The sequence below is a fragment of the Phyllobates terribilis genome, unplaced genomic scaffold, assembly GCF_046119375.1.
Source record: "Phyllobates terribilis strain yellow unplaced genomic scaffold, ASM4611937v1 Scaffold_12__6_contigs__length_324123572, whole genome shotgun sequence".
Taxonomy (NCBI): Eukaryota; Metazoa; Chordata; class Amphibia; order Anura; family Dendrobatidae; genus Phyllobates; species Phyllobates terribilis.
Window position 1 is genome coordinate 148,559,547 of NW_027362772.1, and position 23,079 is coordinate 148,582,625.

Genomic DNA, 23,079 nt, shown 5'->3' on the forward strand with positions numbered 1-23,079 from the left:
AGACAATGATGGCAGTCACTATAATAACCTGGACTTGGTGGAACAGGAACAGTAAAAAGGTGTAAAATCCCATATATATCGCCAACACAAGTGTCTTTGCTGTTTTTTTTCTACATGATTTTTGTACTTTAGTAGGACTTGTCATCAGGTCTAAAGTTTTTTCTCTTATTCTTTTCCTACTGTTCCCCATGGCGTTGTTTTTATCTCTTTAAATCCACCATACAGATCCAGAGACATGGGTCTTTTTATTTATTACTAAGTTTTGTGGTCTTTACAAAAGGACCTGGCCGCAGGATCCTCAGGGACGTGTCTTTAGGCTGTTTTGCCTATTATCCTCAAGTAATGCCCCCTTTTTCAAGATAATAAAAATGAGCATCAAATAAGAAGGCCCATATCTCTGGAACCATATAGCGGATTTACTTAAAAAACAACAACAACAAAAAACAATACTTAGGGGAGCAATGGAAATAAAATAAGACAATAAACTGGTCACTTTTATATTGGGGAGTTTGATTCTGTTAATTCTTATGACCTATACTGCTGTGTTGTGCATTAACTCTTTATATGCTGCAACTGTGGTGGCTATTACACTTCAGTCATGGCCTCATTGGCAACATGACAGTCCGTAAGACTATGGCCTTCATGTAAATATTTTACTACTTTTACATAAGGATTATATAAGTTGATTTCAACATTGAAATACAATGAAGAATATTGAGTAGCATGAAAAAGATCTGACTATTTTTAATTTTTGTTGTCTCTTCCAAGAACCCTCAGCTGTCAAGAACTTGGTAGTATCTTCTACATCAGAGAATTCTGTGATCCTCAAGTGGAATTCCTCCTCTGACCCTAGCAGCCCCACTTATACCTATACTGTAGTGGGCGGACCTACCAATCAGACAGGTATAATGGCAAACACCACAGAGATAAAGGGCCTGGCCCCAGGAACGGGTTACAACTTCACAGTCTTTGCATTTACCCCCAATGGAGTTTCCAGCGCTGCATCTAACGTTGCAAGTGCGACAACACGTAAGTTCATGGCTTTACAACTTGTCACTTTTTCTAGCCTCGCTTTTAAGGTCAACACTTTAAATGCAGTAAAACAACACAGACTCCATCATCTGTCTCTTCTAGTGAAGACCTAGGCTGGTTTATGGTGGAGATATGGAGTCATTTGTAGAGGTTAATGAGGAATTCCAAACCGGGGATGTCCTTTTATATCCAAGGTAGAGTTGTGAAGATATTTGCTTCACCTATTAATTAAAATCTATTTTGTCCTCTAAACACTCTACAATCAACTTCACAAACCAATCTTGTCCATCCAGAACAGTTTCTGATGACCTGTTTCTCATTTTAGATGTAAAACCTTCTTCTTTTAGTTACAGATCTGTAAAAAGCATTGTGATGAAAATGACAATTGGCTCCAAACATGAATTAAAACTCAATAATGAGTTGGGCATATTTAACAGTGGATTAAGGGGGGGTATGGCTTCAGGAACCGCCGGTGATAATAGTTGTTGATGACCATTACCCATACATGAAATTCAACAGGCCTCGACAGACTGATTAGACTATTAGCTGAACATACACATAGGATGGGCAGTTGGTGCCTCCAAAATGGTTAGGTTTGGGCAACTTAAGTCTAATCTTTATAGCCTCCCATCTTACATTTTAAATAGCTGTTGACTGAATGGTGGTGTGGCCTATCGTTTGCTTGGCTGCAATTTTTCTCAACTCTCCGATACAAATGATCGCTTGCACTCCCAATCTTTACAAGAGATCTGCTGCCAGATTGCTCTGGAGGTGGCTTATCTCTTTGTGAACAAAAGGAATGTCAATCCGTATTTGGACATGCTGGATCCTTCTCACTCCTACACATAAGACTGTCGGACGAAATCTTTGATATCAGGAGTTCAAACAACCTTAGTCTATCTATGGGGGAGGTCTTATGACCACCAGGACATTGGTGGTGACTTTAACATTGCTAGAATTCCGCTCAAGGCCAAACTGCCAATCGTAATGGGACAGAAAAAGAAAAAGTGGGGTTGGAAATTCTCCAGCAATATATTTTTCATGTTTTATATTAATCACATAACAATTTCAACTACGTCTGCCACTGATACACTTTTATGACCTCAAGAGAAAGAAGATAAAATTCCATTTTTGAATTTGTCTCCTTAGAACCTTCTCCAGTCACAGGGCTAACGGTATCTTCTGTATCAAGCACTTCTGTGACTCTTACATGGACACTCTCCACTGACACAAAAAAAGCATTCTACAGCTATACTGTGATTTACGGATCTAAAAATATATCTGATATAAAGACAAATACCGTAGACATAACAAGTCTAAATCCAGGAACGGAGTACAGCTTCATCGTCTATGCAGTCACCATGAGTGGGATTTCAAGCAAACCATCTAATGTTACCAAAGTGACAACACGTAAGTTTATATAAGACTCTTTCAACAGCCCCAGAAGAGCATTCAGGCTGTAATCCGTAACCAGAGGTACTTCATACTCTCTGCGTTGTTCTTCCAGAAGTCTCTAGAACAGGGGGACACTTCCTGCCCGTGATGATATTCTGAGTGCCCCCCAACCATATAGAAACAAAAATGCTAGTGGTGCACTGTCTAGACCCTCTCATTGTGCAGAGAATGGGCTCTTTTGACCTACTGTATTTGGTACATTAGGCAGTTAGCACAAAACCTCTAAGCTTTTTGAAGGGAGCCATGTGCATGATCCTTCTCATTAGTGGAAGTTCATACACAGTTTTTTTTTTTACTCCAATATCAACATTGAAATAACACTTCAAATATTCTTTGAATATGATTCCTATTTATTTTAAATATCTATCTATCGATCTGGTTTTCATGTGGATTTTGAAGTTCAAGTCCAAGTTAAACAGGTCCAAGAGAACATACCCTAAAACATCAAAGTGAAAAAAACCCTATGTGTGAATATACCAATAGAGTGCTGTTTGAGACAGGTAGGAGTCCTGATAATATAATCTGCATCCATCAGAAAATTGTGTAATATACCTTCGATATGCCATAAATTTCTCAGACGGTAACTCAGTATGTCACAACGAGTGGGAGGGGCGCAGGCAGGGATTTTGCACAGGGCGGAGATGGCAGGGAATGTGTGAGGAGACAATATGGGCAGGAGGGCTGGGAATATATAAGGCGACAGTATGGTCAGGGGGACTGGGAATATGTGAGGATAAAGTATGGGCAGGAGGGGCTGGGAAAATATACTGTATGAGGAGACAGTATGAGCAAAGGGGCTGGGAATGTGTGAGGAGACAGTATGGGCAGGGGGAGTTTGCAATGTCTGAGTAGATGGGCTTGGGGGATGGGGATGTGGAAGGAAACCGTATTGGAAAAATAGTGGATGGAATAAGTGATGAGACTGTATGTGCAGGTGGGGCTGGGAATGTGTGAGGAGACAATTTGGGTGGGATATGCGATGGGACAGTATGGGCAGGTGAGGCTGGGAATGTGTGAGGATACTGTATGGGCAGGGGGTACTGTGAATGTGTGAGGAGACAGTATGGGGGTCATGGGGGAATGTAAGGAGGCAGTATGGGTATTAGGGGGGATAGTACGAGGAGGAGAAAAGTGTGTGGGTAAAATATAGAGACTGGGTAGTATGAGGGGCCATATATAGAGAGGGGGACAGCTAGAGGGATAGTGTGAGGGCACAGTTTGAAGGAGACAGTATTCAGAAGGTGGTAAGTGTGAGGACAGGGCACAGTATAGTGATTGGGAGAATAGGGGTACCACAGTGTGACAGAAGAGTGTGAAGATAGAGCCCAGTATGGAAAGGAGAGGGTCAGTGTGGAGGCCTTGTAACATAAGAGGAATAGTGTAAGGGTCATATTTTGTGCAGGGAGCACAGTGAGAGGCAATTATTCATGGCCACAGCGTATGGCAGATTTTTTTTTATTCATTATAAGAACAAGCTGTGGCTGTGAAAAGTCATCATGGCATCTGAACAAGATGGAGAAGAAAAGAAAGAAAATGACTTAAATCACAGAACACATCACCTATAAGGTACCTGGATGTAAATGTTTATTTGTGATATTAACTACATTTCATCAGTACTGTGGTTCCTGTATGGTCCTCAGTCTGATGATGACTAATAACAACTTCTGGTATTTCCTTACCATTGTTAAGGACATACTGTGAGTTGAAAGTTCATGGGATACAATTGTATATGGAGCTGACCTAACATTGCAATTGATCGCTGTACTAACCTTGGTGCTGAATTCCTGTACTGATGGTAGTTTTGGTGCTGTATTCATGTTCTGATGTATTTATGTACTGATGGGGTTTCTGATGCAGTATTCATATATTGATGGTGGTTCTGGTGCTGAATTACTGTATTGATGGTGTTTCTGATGGTGGTACTGGGGATGCATTCATGTACTGATGGTGGTTCCCGTGATGTATTTCTGTACTAACGGTGGTTCTGGTGATGTATTTCTGTACTAATGGGGGTTCCCATGCTGGATTTCTGTACTAACGTTGGTTCTGGTGATGTATTTCTGTACTAATGGTGGTTCCTGTGCTGTATTTCTGTACGAACGGTGGTTCTGGTGATGTATTTCTGTACTAATGGTGGTTCTGGTGATGTATTCATGTACTGTTATTGGTTCTGATCCCGTACACATGTACTAAACCATAACTTGTTAGATAAAATGATACATGGCTGTGTTAATAAGGTACTGTGCCATTTGACAAGTTAAAGATTATTACACATGTATTTATGTTAGGAGCATTAATTATAAAGCTAAGCATTGTAGCCTGACAAATCAAAACAGCGTTTTATTGTCAGGATTCAGTTCTGCTTGCCAGTACCAGTGGTCATCACATGACAACCTGTGATACATTTTTTTTAATCTTTACTTTATTTTTTAGTCCTCTCGGGAGACTGAAACCTGTAATCGTATTATTGCCTATACTATATACATCAATATCATAGCACTGCAATATTTAGTGAAAATCCAGGTCTATTTTGAAGCTCAGCATGTAGCTGAGCTTCAAAGGAGGACCAAGTTGACAGTGACAGGTGCCTTTAGCACATCCCCAGCTATCATGGTAATCCATTAGCATCCCGCAATCACGTCACAGGGTGCTAATGGATTATGGTGCACTCAAGTACCAGCATGCATTACAGTGGTATCTAAGTGGTTGACACTGTTCAAGCTCATTTAGATGTTTTTTCCCCATTCAAGAACTATTCGTGTTGTCCCTGGATATAACTTGTACCTATGGTAGTCTTTGGGGCATTTCACATGTCTGATTTTTTTTTTCCTCGGCAAAAGCATGGTGACGTGTGATATTGATTTGTGTCGGATCAAACTCTCAAATGGATCCATGAAATTAATTGGACAGCACTCAAGTCCTGTCCATCTGCTGTCCATTTTTCATTGGCTGTTTGATAAGACAAGGTAGAGAAACTGCCATCAGTTTTTGTTTTTTTTTTCATCTGAAAAAAACAGATAAAACTCTGATGACACTGATCAAAAACAGATCAATCTCCCGTCCGATTCTTGCGTATATGCCAAAACACGGTCTAAATGAAACCTAGAGATAGATGGCAGCTATTTAATATAGCCAGCTTCTGCCATGTGTGGAGAGAGCTCAACTCCCGAGTACACTACTGCAATCACGTACATGTACATGATCTTTCATGAAGGGGTTAAAGAGTTGGTCTTCTACTTTTTATATTAATGACCTATTGCAAAGATAGGACAACACTCAAGGTCCAACATTCGGCACCCCCATAATTTATCTGTTCTCGGTGCTGCTTCTGATTGGATGTTAGCATTTGTGGAGCTGAACAGTACAGCTCTGTCAACTGTGTAGTGCCCGCTGCTGGGTACTGCAGATCTTCCACTATTTAAATGAAAAGAATATGTCGCTAATATAAAAGTAATTAAAATTCTTTAACTATTGTCCACTTCTTCTAGCCACAAATAGCAGTCAATCTCTCTTTTTGTACTCCAGACCCTCCTAGAACAGGTGAGACAGTTACTGTAGTTCCCTGGTCCAATACAGTATCACGATTCAAGGATAAATCCTTTGGTATATTTCTATAGATGAATATACACACAGTGGTGCTTGAAAATTTGTGAACCCTTGAGAATTCTCCACATTTCTGCATAAATTTGACCTAAATCTTCTTCTTTTACATTTCCACAAAAGTACTAAAAGTAGATGAAGGAGAATCATATCAGACAAATGAGTAAAAAATATTTGTTTTGTAGTTTTGTTTTTTTAAAAAATGAAGAAATCCAATATCATGTCTGAGTGGAAAAAGAATGTGAACCTTGGCTTTCAGTGTCTGCTCTGATTCCCTTGTGCAGCAATAACTGTATCTAAATGTTCCCAGTAATTGATAATTAGTTCTGCACATCAGCTTGGAGGAATTTTAGCTTATTCCTCCCTACAAAACAGCTTCAACTCTGTTATGTTGATGCGTTTTCTCACATGAACTGATTTCTTTAGGTCCTTTCCTTTCACAACATTTTTATAGGATTAGTGTCAGGACTTTGATTTGGTCATTCCAAAGCTTCAGAGGGAATCTGTCAGCAGGTTTTTGCTATGGCACCTGAGAGCAGAATGATGTAGGAGCAGAGACCCTGATTCCATCGATGTATACAGTGCCCATTTTAGGACATGATTAGATATCAATATCAAACATCAGAATGATGTCAGTTTGAGACTAAATACCCTGTCTGACAAGTGACTCTGACAACTGTAATAATAAAAAATATTCACTGTTCGCTGATGGGACTTGAACCCAAAACTCTACATCTAGAAGCCAATGCACCAACCACTGAGCTTGAATAGCGTTCATTCGTGCACAATCTGTCAGACTGTGCATTGTGTACAAATGATTTTGTAACTTTTCACCGCCTGATAAGCATAAACTATTCTTTTTTCCGATGTCCTCAGAAATCCTCTTTTGTTCACGCCATTATACACTTCCATAAAAGTGTAGTGTAGGTCAGAAATTGATAGAGCCCTGTTACTTAAATAAAAAAAAAAATCTGTCCACTCACACAATTGGGATTCCATGGATTGAAAACACCACTCTAATTCCATCTTCAAATTTTATGCTAACCTTAAAGGTTCACATAATTTTGCCACTCGGACATGTAGATTTGGATCATTTTCCTCATCTAAAAAATTATAAAGTCAAATATTTTTGACATATTTATTTTATTTGGTTCTCTTTGTCTGCTCTCAGGACTTGTGTGAAAATCTGATGTAGTTTTTAGATCAAATTTATGTAGAAATATGGAAAATTCTGGAGGGCTTACAAACTTTCAAGCCCCACGGCATGAATGTACATGCCACTTAATAAATCAGGCACATCTTACAAGTGTCGTGCGCCTGGCCTGAAATATTACTCCAGGACTAGTGTGAAAATGCTAAAGGTTGAAAACATTTTTGGGTTCTCCAAAAATTGTGATACTTTTCAAAGTGGTTTTACGCCAGAAAATTGATGTAAAGACTTTGTATAGTGTAATAAAGTCTTAAAGTGTCATTGTCAAACATTTACATTTACACCTCAGTTTATGAAAAATGTATCTTTTTTACTGAAACTTTCTGCAAATAAAAAGGATTCATAATTTACAATTTTTGGTATTTATCTTCCAAGTGCCCTCCACTGTCATGAACTTACAGATAACATCTGTATCAGACACTTCTGTGAACCTCATGTGGACACCGTCCCCTGACCCTAATAAGAGCTCATACACCTATACTGTGAAATATGGGTCTCAAAATAAGACTGGTATAACGACAAGCACCGTAGGGATAACAGACCTAGCCCCGGGAACAGATTACAGCTTCACCGTCTATGCAGTCACTAGTAATGGAACTTATAGCAATCCATCTACTGCTGCTAACACAACAACACGTAAGTTCACGTCCATGTGTTACATTGTTTTGCACTGCTTTTTTAGCTATGGTTTTAAGATGTACACTGCAGTTGTGGTAAAACTGTATCAAATCTTCTCATCTGTCTGTTCCATGGAAGACTTGGGTTGGGTTGTGCTGGAGATAAAGATCTATTTGTAGAGATTAATAATTTCCATGCACTAACAAGGAAAAAGAATAAAAATACAAAATCATTGCATGTTCCTAGAGATATAGCTACAAGCCTGAACAATAGTGATGAGTGAACGTGTTCGTCACTGCTCGGTACTCGTCCGAGCATCAATTTGCTTGACAAGCTCGGTGAGTATTTCTGGGGTTGCTCGGGTGGGAACTCAGGTCTCCTCCCTGCATGTTTGGTTCTCTTTAGAGAGCCAGTGAACATGCAGGGATTGCCTGCCACTCACTGTATTGCCGTAGCCATGCTGGTTGTGGCATTACAGTGATTGGCTGGCCGCACAGTGTCATTAGGTGTATATCAGACCTGGCACCGCCATGCTCGTCACAGTCTACTCTGGAATCAGGCAGAGTAGGGAGAGCTGCTGCTGAGCTAGGGAGAGATTTGCTTGTTTATAGTTAGTATAGGTATTCCACAACATATATACATTATATATCCATATATCTATATGTCCTTCTGAAGACTAATCCAGGTGCATATTTTCAGTGGTGAAGGTGATAGCAGGAGTTAGGCAGGCAGGCAGTGTATGTGGCAGACTGCAGTGCATATAGTACAAGAGGGTCCATTGAACGTTCCTGCTGCTGCAGTCCTTACAGATATTTGTAGACATAGCCCCATATATCAGGGACCAGGGCAAATTTTTGTTTTATCTTAATCCTGGTTATTTGTTTAAAAAGCAATCCAGAGAACACCATTTTTCTGCTCGTTAGCACTGCAGAATACAGCCAGATCTGTTCCATATGTCAGCAATAAAAATTCAGAAATTTGAACTGAACCTGGAAAATATTAGCTTACATTTTCATTTTAACTGTTCTATAGTAAAAATTGCGCTATCGGTAGTGAAAAAGAGATCAGGAGAAGAGTGCTATTATTTTATAAAAAATGTTTTATTTGTTTGGATGCTTAAGATAAAAACTTGATAAAATACAGGATTAAAAGACGAGTGTAGTAAACAATTAATTAGTTTGGGATAAAAAACCTAATGATATACAAGGTGTAATAAATAGTTAAATCCAGCAGTTAATTTGGCGTGGTAAAATGCCTGTGGTGGCTTTGTACCTGGAAAGAAGAGGAGTTTGGTTAGGGCTATCGTTCTCTGGTATTGGATATGCTTAGCTGGCTATGGAGCTGTTACTCACCAGGTATCAGAATTGGCAAAGTGCAGGTGTGCACTAGGACTGTGGTCCGTCAGGATTCTTTGGGTGGGGCGTGGTCCTGAACGCTTTGTTATGCTCCTGGAGATTTAATGATATGGGGTTAATGCTGTTAGCACTGGGTAGGTAGATAGTGGGGTTAGCGACTTACCCTCGGAGGAGCTGTTCTGCTTTTGGAGATTGCTTATTAGCACTCCCTCAGTTGGGGGGTGCAGCAGGAGGCTCTGGATTGTATCTGACTTTATTGCAGAGATGTGGCAGGGGGGCTTTTTTGGTTGCCAGTAGGCATAGTAACGCTTGAGGATACTCAATGTCCTGTATATAGATATGGAGGAAGGGTTAGGAACTGAGGTATACAGGAATAGTCCACAGTATGTGGTAAACCTAGATGTTTACCTGTGCGTAATTGTCAGTAATTCAGGGGTGCAACAGGAGGCTCTGGATTGTATCTGTCTCTGTGCAGAGATGTAGCAGGAGGCTTCTGCTTGCCGGGTGATAGGAGGCGTAGTGGCACTCAAGGATATTTGACGTCCTGTATATAGATGGGGAGGGAGAGTTAGGAGCTGAGGTGTGCAAACAATAAGCCACAGTGTAAGTAAGCCCAGGTGTTTACCTTGTTTAGGGTCCAAGTGTGAAATGGTCGGTCACCTTCTTATCTGTGGCTGGAGGCCTTAATCAAGGGAAGGTGTTCAAGAGGTTTCAGCCTAGTGGTAGGTGCAGCAGGAGGCACTGACTGAGTAGTTTACTGGCTAAGTAGCAGTGGGTCTTGTCCCTGGACGCTGTGGTGCAGCAGGGGACCGGCTGCAAATGTGGCAGGAGGCCTGGTCTGGGTAAGTATATTCAAGTAGGTGGAAGGCTTTGGTAGCAGGCTGTGTAGTAGATATCCGGGCAAGGTCTATGGTTATGCGGAGTCCGGTTTTCAGGCACCGTCCCTACTCGTATGGAGTCAGGCAGGCCGCGTTCCTGGAATCCTGTCGGTGATAAAGAGGTGAGTGTGTGTGGTTTTGGTCCTTGTGGTGGCGTGTGTCATAAGCGGTGGGGGCCGTGGCCCAGGGTACTTACGGTCCGTAGTCCCGCGGAGATGTCAAGGGGTGGTGGGGCCCGGAGCGAGAGCAGGGTCCCGGCCGGTGACCGCCGCTACTCGCGTGCTTCCGGGTAGGTGGAGCAGGAGAGGAGGGGCGGAGAAGGGGAGGGAGCGCGTTCTATTGAAAGCGCGCGAGAGGCAGAGAGACGCGCTGACACGTGGTGTGCTGCGTGTATTCGGAACGGATGCCTGTGGGCGCCTTCTCTGCTGGGTCAGTGAAATCCAACACGTTTCGACAGCTGATGGCTGTCTTCATCAGGGATAGTCTGGCCCAGTAGGTGGAGTCCTTTATATACCTGTCTATAATGACGTCATGGCAACGGTCCGCTGTTTGTGGCGTTGTCATGGTAACTATCCAGTCATTGAAAGCGAATAGCTCAATTTCGCTGTTAAGACCCCATGGTCTCAAGGTGTTTAATTTAAAGATCCACTCGCTTTCTTTTCTTGACATATGTTTAATAAAATCACCCTGTCTCCAATGTTTGTGAACTATTTGTATGCCTATCACTTTAATTCCTTTGATGGATCCTTTATGTTTGGCCGCAAAGTGCTTGGACAGGGGGTGGCCCATGTATTTATTTTTAATATTCCTCATGGTCGGACTAAAAGAGCAATGGGCACAAGAATTAATGAACATCTGAGGAATATTAAAAATAAATACATGGGCCACTGGTTTGACCGCCCTGAGCCACGGAACCGGGTCGCCGCCACGAAGACTACAACCACCAGCATCCACCAAAAAGGGTCCGGCTCCGGGTGTCCCAAGGCCCAGGGGGTGCGTCAGAACATTTTCATCACCTTTCACAATCACCAATGGGACAAGGCAGGGATGTCCTCTGTCCCCTCTCTTATACATCCTAGTGACGGAGCACCTGCTCTCATCAATTCGCCATAACCCCAATATTAGGTGGATTGAGGTGGGAGGCACCGAGTACAAGTGCTCTCTATTTGCTGATGATGTCCTAGTATATATCACTCAATCACATATATCCATCCATGCTGTTATGGCTGAAATAGATCACTTTGTTACATGGTAAAATTTTAAAATCAATGCAGCGAAGTCTGAGGCCCTCGATGTCTCCCTCCCCAAATCCATATAGGATTCCATCCAGTCCAACTTTCCCTTTGCCTGGCCCTCACAGGGTATCAAATACTTAGGAATTCCTATTCATAGAGACCTCTCCCATCTATGTTATCTTAATTTTGGGCCCTTTATTGAACAACTTCATACAGACCACGGTTGGCAAGTTAGAACTGTAAGATTCACTACGTGAACCACTGGTGTTTTGTGGAAAAGCACATGTACACTGCGTTCCAAATTATTATGCAAAAAGTGTTTAGGAGTGATAAGGGAAGAATTTGTTTGTTTGTCAGTTAAACTCATTGATGGTGATGTGTGTCAGGGCTCTTTATATCAGTGTAAGCAATTGCAGACACCTGTGCTAATTAGTTTGGCAGGTGTGTCCAATGAAAGGCAAGACTACTTAAGAAGGCTCTCTCACATTATTAAGCAGCCTACATTTTCTGCCAAAATGGGAAAGAAAAAGGATGTGTCGGCTGCTGAGAAGCAACAAATTGTGGAGTGTTTAGGTCAAGGCATGACTACAATCAACATTGTGCGATGATCAGGATGAAGTGTCTTGGCAATCAAGAAGTATGTAGCTGATTCACAGTACACACGTGTGCGTGCTGATAAGGGCAAATTGAGGACTCTTTCCTACAGGCAATTACGTCAGGTTGAAAGAGCAGCGGCAAAAAAGCCTTGTCATAGCAGCAGACAAGTTTTTGAAGCTGCTTGTGCCTCCAACGTCCCCCGAACAACAAGATGCAGGGTCCTTCAGAGGTTTGCAGCTGTGCATACGCCATCCTGTCGACCTCCTCTATCCACTTCACACAAGCAGAAACGGCTCCAGTGGGCCAAACATTACATGAAGACTGATTTCAAAACTGTTTTGTTCACGGATGAGTGCCGTGCAGCGCTCGATGGTCCAGATGGATGGAGTGGAGGATGGCTGGTTGATGGACACCCCACGCAAACACGGCTACAGCGCCAACAAGGAGGAGGTGGAGTAATGTTTTGGGCTGGAATCATGGGGAGAGAGATTGTCGGCCCCTTTAGGATCCCTGAAGGCGCTAAAGATGAACTCCATAATGTATGTGGATTTTCTCAAACAGCACTTCCTGCCATGGTTCAAGAAGAAGAACCGTGTATTTCACAGCAAGATCATTTTTCTGCATGATAATGCACCATCTCATGCTGCACATAAAACATCTGCATCTCTGGCTGATATGGGCATAAAAGGGGACAAACTTATGGTCTGACCCCCATGCTCCCCTGACCTCTACCCCATTCAGAACCTTTGGAGCATCATTAAAAGGAGTGTCTATGATGGCGGGAGGCAGTTCACATCTAAGCAACAGCTCTGGGAGGGTATTCTGTCCTCATGCAAAACAATTGAAGCAGAAACCATCCAAAACCTGACAAATTCAATGGACGAGAGAGTTCAGAAGCTCCTTTCGAACAAGGGGTCCTATGTGCAAATGTAACATCACCTAGAATAAAGTTTTGAGTTGAAAACTGTTTGATTTCAGTTTCTAACAACCTGCTAATGCTTATAATTTCAAAAATGACCATTTTTTTGGTCTTTATTAAAATGAAAAGGTTGATCGAAAAGTTTGGGGGATCTAAGAGTGTGGCAACCCAGTAGTCATGATTACTTCGAATTCTGACAATATGAGGGTCATGCTGCAGGTAGTGCAGCAAGAAGGCACTTATGTGTCTTGCGCATCTCGGAGCCTCAAAATTATTTTCCGGGCTAGATGCAGCTAAAAATTATTATTAATTTTAAATCTGGTGAAGCTTTAGTATAGATGGCCTAATAGGATCAGTGCTGCACACTGCTACAAAGCCCAAATTATTTTCCAGTCAAGATACAGATAAACATGATTAGTAATTTTAAATCTGGTGGAGCTTATTATAGATGGCCTAATAGAATCAGTGCTGCACACTGCTACAAAGCCCAAATTATTTTCCAGCCAAGATACAGATAAACATGATTAGTAATTTGAAAGCTTAAAACGGTTGGTAGGGTGATTTTAACCAATCATCAAGCTTTTACTCTCCCCAGGATGACACAGGGGTAGAAAAGTCGTTTCGGATCCATGATTTGTTCATCTTTATGAACGTGAGTCTTTCTACATTATCAGTGGAGAGCCGCGTGCGCTTATCTGTCAGCACACCACCAGCAGCGCTGAACACACGTTCAGACAGAACGCTGGCTGCGGGGCATGACAAGATCTCCAAGGCGTAAGTGGCTAGCTCCGGCCATTTATCCAGATTGGAAGCCCAAAAAGAGCAAGGGTCCAGTGACACAGTCGTGGCTTCAATGTTTACTTGGAGATACTCCTGTACCATCGTCTCTAGGCGTTGACTATGTGTCAGACTTCTTGTCTCCTGTGGCCTTGCAAAGGATGGGCTAAAAAAGTGGTGAAATGATTCCGCAAAATTGATGTTACCAGCAGATACTGTGGTTCTGTTACGGTTTGAGTGCTGAACACTTGACGGTCCCACGGTTGGCAAGTTGGCACTGTGAGATTCACTACGTGCACCACTGGTATTTTGTGGAAAAGCACATGTAAGATTCTGCAACAGTCTCTGCTGATACTCCTGCATGCGTGCATCCCTTTCTATGGCAGGAATAATTTCTGCAAATTTACTTTTGTACCGGGGATCTAATAGTGTGGCAACCCAGTAGTCAGGATTATTTCTAATTCTCACAATTCGAGGGTCATGTTGCAGGTAGTGCAGCAAGAAGGCACTCATGTGTGTTGCGCATCCAGGAGCACCAAGTCCCTGTTGTGTTGGTGGCGAGGTAACAATCATGCTTCCTTCCTCTGTCCTCTCCCCCCAACCTCGCACAACAGAAATGTGATCAAGGTCTCCCTCATCTGATGAGTCTTCCATCAGTTCGTCCTCCACTTCTTCCTGGGCTCCTGCACCTTCCTCACTAGTTTGGCTGCTACCATGCGCCCTGGTAAAACTATCTCCCCCACCCTCACATGCCTGCCGCCTTGGTGCTGCCGACCGTCTGGACCTTGCAGATGTTAGCCCTTCCGCATACAACTCCTCCTCCTCTACTTCCTCCACCTCCTCTTGTGCCACCACCTGACTCCGAATTCTGTTTAACATGTGCTCCAGCATGTAAATCACCGGAATAGTCATGCTGATAATGGCATAGTCAGCACTAAACATCTTCGTCGCCATTTCAAAACTGTGCAGAAGGGTGCATAGGTCCCTGATCTGAGACCACTCCTCCAGCGTGATTTGCCCCACCTCTGAATCTCGTTGGCCCAGGCTATACGTCAGAACGTATTGCACCAGGGCTTGTCGGTGCTGCCACAGTCGCTGCAACATGTGCAGAGTTGAATTCCACCGGGTAGGCACATCGCATTTTAGCCGGTGAAGTGGCAGGCCCAACGACTTCTGTAGAGATGTAAGTCGCTGAGCTGCGGGATGCGAACGGCGAAAGTGAGCACACAGCGACCGTGCCCTCTGCAGAAGGCCATCTAGTCTGGGATAGTGGGCTAAAAATTGCTGGACAACCAGGTTCAACACGTGAGCCATACAAGGCACGTGTGTGACATTGCCCCGGCGAAGAGCCGCACCCAGGTTTGCAGCATTGTCGCACACGGCCTTCCCTGGTTTCAGGTCCAGTGGAGACAGCCATTCATGAAATTGGTTCTCCAGAGCTGACCACAACTCCTCAGCTGTGTGACTCACATTTCCCAGACATTTCAAAGTAAAAACCGCCTGATGACGTTGAGCCCTACTGCCAGCATAGTAAGGAGGTGTGCAGGATCCCTTCTGCGCAGTTAGAAAGCTTGTGGCATGACCAGACAGGCTTTGGGTGCAGGTGGAAGACCGAGAGGAGGTTGAGGAGGCAGAAGCAGTGGAGGAACTTTGACATAGAGGATTGACGCACAACTCGTGGGGACGGCAAGACTTGGACAGCAGCCCCTTGTCCTGCTGTCACCATAGTTACCCAGTGCCCAGTCAGCGACATGTAACGCCCCTGTCCATGCCTACTTGTCCAAGTGTCTGTGGTGAAATGCACCCTGTCACACACAGAGTTTCTCAAAGAAGCGGTGATGTTGTGTGCGACATGCTGGTGGAGCGCAGGCACACCTTTCTTTGAGAAGTAGTGCCGACTGGGCATCTGGTACTGGGGCACTGCGACGGACATAAGTTCTCGAAAATCCTCTGTGTCCACCAGGCGGAAAGGCAGCATTTCTGTAGCCAAGAGCTTGCAGATGGTGAAATTCAACCTCTTAGCTTTCTCATGGCTAGGAGGAAATGGTCTTTTACTTGTCCACATCTGAGGGACCGAGGGCTGGCTATTGTGCTTAGACGGGGTTGATAAGGGTGTCCCCGGCAAACTGCCGGTCTGTGAGGAAGATGCAGGCGGACATGTTAGGTTGCCTTGATCCAAAGGTGGTGCTATCGATGTCGGACAGCGCTCAACACCAGCTGGTGTTACCACCTCCATAGAAAATGATGACCTGCCAATCACGCTGGCTGTTGCGGGTAAAGAGGTGGCAGGTCTGCGCCCCAAAACAGGTGTGACTGCTGTCCCCCCAGTCACAGAGGATGAAGAGGCCGCGGATGCACAAGATATGGCAGACGGTGGTTGGCCCGGCCGGCTAGGCCGCATTGTAGCACACTGAGCTTCCCACTGCAACTTATGCTTCATGTCCATGTGCCGGTTCATGCATGAAGTACTCAAACTATGTATTTTTTGGCCTCTACTTAGCTTTTGCTGACAAATGTTACAGATAACACGAGTTGGGTCATCTTTATCGATCTGAAAAAATGCCCAGGCTATGCAAGGCTTAGCACCCATGCGACCTGAAGAGCCACCACGACTTGTGGTGAGAGGCAGAGTTGTGTTTGAGGATGCAGTTGTTGACGTGCTTCCAGTACTACGTCTCTGTCCAGGAAGGCGCAACCTGACCTCGTCGTCACTAGCATCTTCCTCCACCTCCTCTGCTGACCTCATCTCTTGGCTGACTGTTGGTTGACAGTAAGTGGGATCTCCAACCTCATCATCATCACCCTGTGTGTTATCACACCCGTCGTCCTCAGAGCCAACCTGTTCCTGCCCTGACAAAAAACTAAAGTTGTCGCTCCAATCAGGTATTTGAGTCTTATCATCGTCTTCCTCATTGTCTCCACCAACAGGAGTTACAGTTTGGGAATGAGGGTCTACATTATGGTCAGAACCTTCTGCGTCTGGTCCTGGATCCGACTCATAAAGATTCTGGGCATCAGTGCAGATCATTTCCTCGTCTGGATTCACAGAAGCGCTGGAGTCGACCTCTGATTCCCAGGCTATAGTATGAGTAAACAGCTCTGCAGACTCAACCATCTGTTCTACCTCATACTCAGACGGGCAGCTGGAGATTTGGGAGCTGTGAGGAAGCAAGTGCGATTTGGGTGACACCTTTGAGGACTGGAGTATTTGTGATGTTGAAGTTGATGTGGAGGAGAGCCCACTTAAAGGAGCACTTGATATCCGTTGAAGCACCTGCTGTTTTTGTGCCTCATCTGGAATTTGTAGCGATTGGCGTGGCCGTAAGAAAGGGATCTTATCACATTGTCCGCTAAAAGAAGTAGACATTTTAGTTTGGCTGGAAGATGGTCTTTCTTCTGCAGATGTTACTGTTGCTTTAACACCTACCCCACGGACACAACCTTTTTTCCCCTTCCCAACACGCCTATTCCCCTTTCCACCAGCAGCAGGCCTTTTTCCACTCATTTTGGTGGTTAACTAATTCACAACTCTGGAGTTGTTTGCACAAAAAAACAATGGATGGTAACCGAGCAGAGCTGAGTGGCCAAACTGTGGTATTAGGCCAAAACTATTGGCTGGGTTAGATGCAGAAAAAAATTATATTCAATTTGCAACCTGATGGAGGTCAGTATAGATGGACTAATACAACAAGTCCCACACACAGCTAGAAGCCCAATATTTTTTCAGAGGTAGATGCAGAAAAAAATATATTCAGTTTGCAACCTGATGGAGGTCTGTATAGATGGATTAATAGAACAAGTCCCACACACAGCTAGAAGCCCAATATTTTTTCAGAGGTAGATGCAGAAAAAAATATATTCAGTTTGCAACCTGATGGAGGTCAGTATAGATGGACTAATACAACAAGTCCCACACACAGCTAGAAGCCCAATATTTTTTCAGAGGTACTGTAGATGCAGATAAAAATTATTTTTAATTTGCAACCTGATGGAGGTCAGTATAGATGGACTAATAGAGAAAGTCCGACACACTACTAGAAGGCCAAATATTTTTTCAGAGCTAGATGCAGAAAAAAATTATATTCAGTTTGCAACCTGATGGAGGTCAGTATAGATGGATTAATAGAACAAGACCCACACACAGCTAGAAGCCCAATATTTTTTCAGAGGTAGATGCAGAAAAAAATATATTCAGTTTGCAACCTGATGGAGGTCAGTATAGATGGACTAACAGAGAAAGTCCCACACACTACTAGAAGGCCAAATATTTTTTCAGAGCTAGATGCAGAAAAAAATTATATTCAGTTTGCAACCTGATGTAGGTCAGTATAGATGGACTAATAGAATGATGCTATGCCCAAAAGATTTTACTTCACTAGGTGCAGTAAAAAAATTGGTATTCTATACACAGGTGGTATATCTTGCAACACAGATAGGCTACTCCACTGACTAACACACTCTGCAATAGGCCAAAAAGGATTAGCTTTGCTAGATTCAGCCAAATGCTGTGAAAAAAACTTGCACAGCACTGGCACAGACCTGCCTGGCAAAAACTGATAGGAACTCATGTAACCTAGTTCTGAAAAGGACTCCAATTACAATTAGTCTTTACTCCCACAACCTATCTATTTAAGAGCACAGACCTCCCTGATAAAAGTCGTAGGAAATGCTGTAACCTAGTCCTTAAAAGGACTGCAATCACAACTATTCCCTACTCCCAAGCTATCTGTATATTTGTGCGAAAATTGGCTTGAAATTAACAAGGTATAGCGCACACAGCAACAGCGGTGCCGTCTAACACGCAGCTGCAGCAGTGAGAAAATTGCGGCGACGGGGAAAATGGCTTGGTCTTATAGGGCAAGGACATGTGACATACACTGCCAATGACACATGCCCTTGCTTGTGTGAAAAAAAGCACTTCGCTCCGTGTGTGCGCTGCTGATAGGCTGACAGATTGCACCTCCCCACTGCAAATGCGGGAAAGAGAAAAAAAAATGGAGATCTTCATTGTTCCTGCAGAGATCCATCCCCTGCCCCTCCCCCCACCCCGCTGTACACTCAAACTGCGTATTAACATTAATTTTCATCATTACTGAGAAAAAATCCAGTTATGATTTTGGTGCACGAACAGTTATCGAACATAACCTCGAACAGCCGAATTTTTCTCAAATTGTTCGTGTTCGCCGAACGGCTCGAACACCGCCCAAAACAGCTCGAATTTGAGATTGGCGAACAGTTCGAGTAGAACAACGCTCATCTCTACTCCGCATAACCATAGACCTTGCCCGGATATCTACTACACAGCCTGCTACCAAAGCCTTCCACCTACTTGAATATACTTACCCAGACCAGGCCTCCTGCCACATTTGCAGCCGGTCCCCTGCTGCACCACAGCGTCCAGGGACAAGACCCACTGCTACTTAGCCAGTAAACTACTCAGTCAGTGCCTCCTGCTGCACCTACCACTAGGCTGAAACCTCTTGAACACCTTCCCTTGATTAAGGCCTCCAGCCACAGATAAGAAGGTGACGGACCATTTCACACTTGGACCCTAAACAAGGTAAACACCTGGGCTTACTTACACTGTGGCTTATTGTTTGCACACCTCAGCTCCCAACTCTCCCTCCCCATCTATATACAGGACGTCAAATATCCTTGAGTGCCACTACGCCTCCTATCACCCGGCAAGCAGAAGCCTCCTGCTACATCTCTGCACAGAGACAGATACAATCCAGAGCCTCCTGTTGCACCCCTGAATTACTGACAATTACGCACAGGTAAACATCTAGGTTTACCACACTGTGGACTATTCCTGTATACCTCAGTTCCTAACCCTTCCTCCATATCTATATACAGGACATTGAGTATCCTCAAGCGTTACTATGCCTACTGGCAACCAAAAAAGCCCCCCTGCCACATCTCTGCAATAAAGTCAGATACAATCCAGAGCCTCCTGCTGCACCCCCCAACTGAGGGAGTGCTAATAAGCAATCTCCAAAAGCAGAACAGCTCCTCCGAGGGTAAGTCGCTAACCCCACTATCTACCTACTCAGTGCTAACAGCATTAACCCCATATCATTAAATGTCCAGGAGCATAACAAAGCGTTCAGGACCACGCCCCACCCAAAGAATCCTGACGGACCACAGTCCTAGTGCACACCTGCACTTTGCCAATTCTGATACCTGGTGAGTAACAGCTCCACAGCCAGCTAAGCATATCCAATACCAGAGAACGATAGCCCTAACCAAACTCCTCTTCTTTCCAGGTACAAAGCCACCACAGGCATTTTACCACGCCAAATTAACTGCTGGATTTAACTATTTATTACACCTTGTATATCATTAGGTTTTTTATCCCAAACTAATTAATTGTTTACTACACTCGTCTTTTAATCCTGCATTTTATCAAGTTTTTATCTTAAGCATCCAAACAAATAAAACATTTTTTATAAAATAATAGCACTCTTCTCCTGATCTCTTTTTCACTACCGATAGCGCAATTTTTACTATAGAACAGTTAATTTATTGTAGTATATCTACTACGGACATTAGTGGTTCCCTGTCCACAATTATTGCTGCCATTGGTAGTAGTTAGCCTGATAAGCGCCTTCTACACGTACAATACCTTACTACATTTTTGTTTTGTTGCAGTGTGTCAGTCAAGTTATTCACACTAGGTGTCTGTGAAGGATAGTATTAGCAAATTACAGGCCTGCTATTTAAAACCGTGGTTCTCTCTCAGAGGCATCACATATAACTGCGTTCCAAAATCAGCTATTTCTAGTGAACGTGGAAAATATTGTCCTCCATTTAAAATGGGCAAGGTGCGTGGCAAGGGACGGGGAAGTGGACGTGATGGTGATGGTGCATGCAGAGGCCGATGCCGTGGGCAAGCTGAAATTGTTCCTCAATAAACACCCACATCTTGTCGCCCGACCTTCCTGTCCCAATTGCTAGGGGACTGCAGCACACCACTATTGAACACAGAGCAATGTCAAAAGGTTGTTGGTTGGATAGAAAATAGCAAAAGGCAATGGTACTCACCAGCCAAGGTTTCAAGAAAAAATGCACACCAGGACACGGCCGGCCCCCTTTTGTTAGAAGGAGGTAACACAGGTGCAGAATGCTAACGAACAATCGCCCTCAACCACTCTCACTGGAGGGGCGACTACCCAGCACTAAAACTGCACACAGATGAAACTTGCAGTAGGGTGCAATTCACACACTCGCGGCACCGTGCCTAGCCAGCATCCTATTATACGCCCCTACTATTCGACTAGGCGGGATGCCCGGCACCCTATCCGTGCATCGCAGAGTTGTGAAGCCCCCACTCACTTGTTGGTTGGATAGCAGATAATGCTTCCAGTCACTTTGCCACCACTACCACCCTGTGTTCCACACGGTCAAATCTCAGTAGCCGTGAGTCTGGACCGCATATTCCTCACCCTGATCCTCCTTCCTCCCACCATGCTAAGTGTTCGTTGACAACTGATTCCACACTTGGACACTCTGAAGAGCTGTTCACTTTTCCATTTATAGGTTCAGGCCTCCCGCCCGGCCAGCTTCAAGGAAGTCAAGAGGAGATAGCGTGTAGTGATGCCCAAATATTTGAGCAGCCACGGTCACACGAAGGCAACAGTGGGAAAGTGTCACAAGAGGTGGACAATGATGAGACACAATTGCCAGAAAGTCAGGAGGAGGACCAGGGTGCGGAAGTGGAAGACGAGGTGGTGGATGATATACTAACTGACCCAACCTGGCAGGGGGACATACAGAGGAAGGCGTAGCACGACAACAGGCAGGAAGAAACAGTGTAGTGGCCGAAGACACAAGGCGGGAAAGTGTTCCCGGTAACACCAACACGACGGAAGTTCCCAGTACAACTGTTAGGTCTTCCCGAGTCTGGTTGTTTTTTAAAGACTCTGCAGATAACCCCAAAAAGGCCATTTGCACCAGCTGCCATGCCAGCATCAGCAGGGGGTAGCAAAACTAGCAGCCTGACCACCAGCATGATCAGGCACATGGCAGCAAAGCACTCTACTAAGTGAGCCGAACCCCAGTGTCCAGGAACAGTGTCTGTGGGTGACACCACTGCTTGTTCCGCTGTTGTGCGTGCAAGCCAATCCCCTGTCCATGGCACATGCGAAGATGCCTCCCGCCCTGCACTTGTTGTTGCACACTCTCAACTGGCACCATCAGCAAGTACGTCCACATCCTTGTCCCAGCGCAGCGTTCAGATTGTCCCTACCGCAGTCCTTGAAACGCAAGCGCAAATACACAGTCAATACCCCACAGGCCACACTACTAAATTCACACATATCTCGACTGCTTGCGCTTGAAATGTTGCTTTTTAGGGTCGTGGAGACTAAAGCTTTTCGCAACTTGATGGCGGTGGCCGTCCCACGGTACTCTGTCCCCAGTCACTACTATTTCTCCCAGTGTGCAGTCCCCGCATTACACGAGCATGTGTCCCACAGCATTAGCCGTGCCCTCAACAATGCAGTTACTGGGAAACTCCACCTAACCATGGACACATGGACAAGTGCTTGTGGGCAGAGACGGTACATCTCGCTGACGGCACACTGGGTTAATATAGTGGGCCCAGTCGGACCTTGGGACGGAACACATCTTCCCAACGCCGAAGATTGTGGGCCCTGGATCAATCAGGGTTGCCAGCACATTCTACAGCTCCTGCACCTCCTCCTTCTTTAGCCTCCATCTCCGAAATGAAGACATTAGTCAGAAGCTAGAAGCACAGCAGCACTGCCTCGGCCAAGTGGCAACAGGCTGTGCTGAAGCTAATATGCTTAGGTGACAAACCGCACAATGCTGAAGAGTTGTGGACAGCTCTGAAAGAGCAGGCAGATCTATGGCTCACACCTCTGAACCTACAGCCAGACATGGTCGTGTGTGACAATGGCCGGAACCTGGTGGCGGCTCTGAGGCGAGGCAAGCTCACACATGTACCATGCCTGCCCAGATCTGTCGCATCTGCTTGTCAAAGTACACCACATGTGTGCCCATTTTAGAAAGTCAGCTACAGTTTCCGCCGCCCTTGCTGTGCTTCAGCAGTGTTTGCCACTTCCAGGTCACCCACTGGTGTACGATGTCCCCACGCGTTGGAACTCTACATTGCAGATGTTGGGAAGGATTTGTGAGCAGAAGAAGGCAGTTGTTGAGTACCAAAATCAACACGGCTGTCGGTATTTAGGTCAGACTCCACACATGAAACCTCAGGAGTGGACATGGAAGTCAGACATCTGTACCATACTTCAAAACATTGAGGAGTCCACAAAGATGGTGAGCGGCGATGACACCATAATTAGCGTCACCATCCCACTTCTCTGTCTTCTGAAACGCTCTCTGCTTACAGTTAAAGAGGATGCATTGCAGGTGGAGCACG

At 44.5% G+C, this 23,079-nt stretch overlaps 1 protein-coding gene and 2 long non-coding RNA genes across 13 annotated transcripts in view; 2 read left to right on the forward strand and 1 right to left on the reverse strand.

The window, feature by feature from the left end:
- The window catches only part of PTPRH (protein tyrosine phosphatase receptor type H), a 243,491-nt gene that overhangs the window by 114,445 nt on the left and 105,967 nt on the right, over positions 1–23,079 (forward strand). For 5 of the 11 annotated variants that reach the window (XM_073656350.1, XM_073656351.1, XM_073656352.1 and 2 more), the window contains exons 5-7: positions 769–1,029; positions 2,182–2,442; positions 7,673–7,933. In XM_073656350.1, the coding sequence (XP_073512451.1) occupies positions 769–1,029; positions 2,182–2,442; positions 7,673–7,933 (783 nt within the window). The remainder of the gene's footprint in view (positions 1–768; positions 1,030–2,181; positions 2,443–7,672; positions 7,934–23,079) is intronic. The other 6 variants (XM_073656353.1, XM_073656357.1, XM_073656359.1 and 3 more) reach the window with 3 other exon arrangements.
- On the reverse strand, positions 9,287–9,811 carry LOC141172304 (uncharacterized). The gene is made up of 3 exons (XR_012252452.1): positions 9,679–9,811; positions 9,434–9,597; positions 9,287–9,363 (listed from the first exon to the last, which is right to left on the reverse strand). It is a non-coding gene; the product is annotated as an uncharacterized lncRNA (long non-coding RNA).
- On the forward strand, positions 19,321–19,843 carry LOC141172303 (uncharacterized). The gene is made up of 3 exons (XR_012252451.1): positions 19,321–19,453; positions 19,533–19,696; positions 19,767–19,843. It is a non-coding gene; the product is annotated as an uncharacterized lncRNA (long non-coding RNA).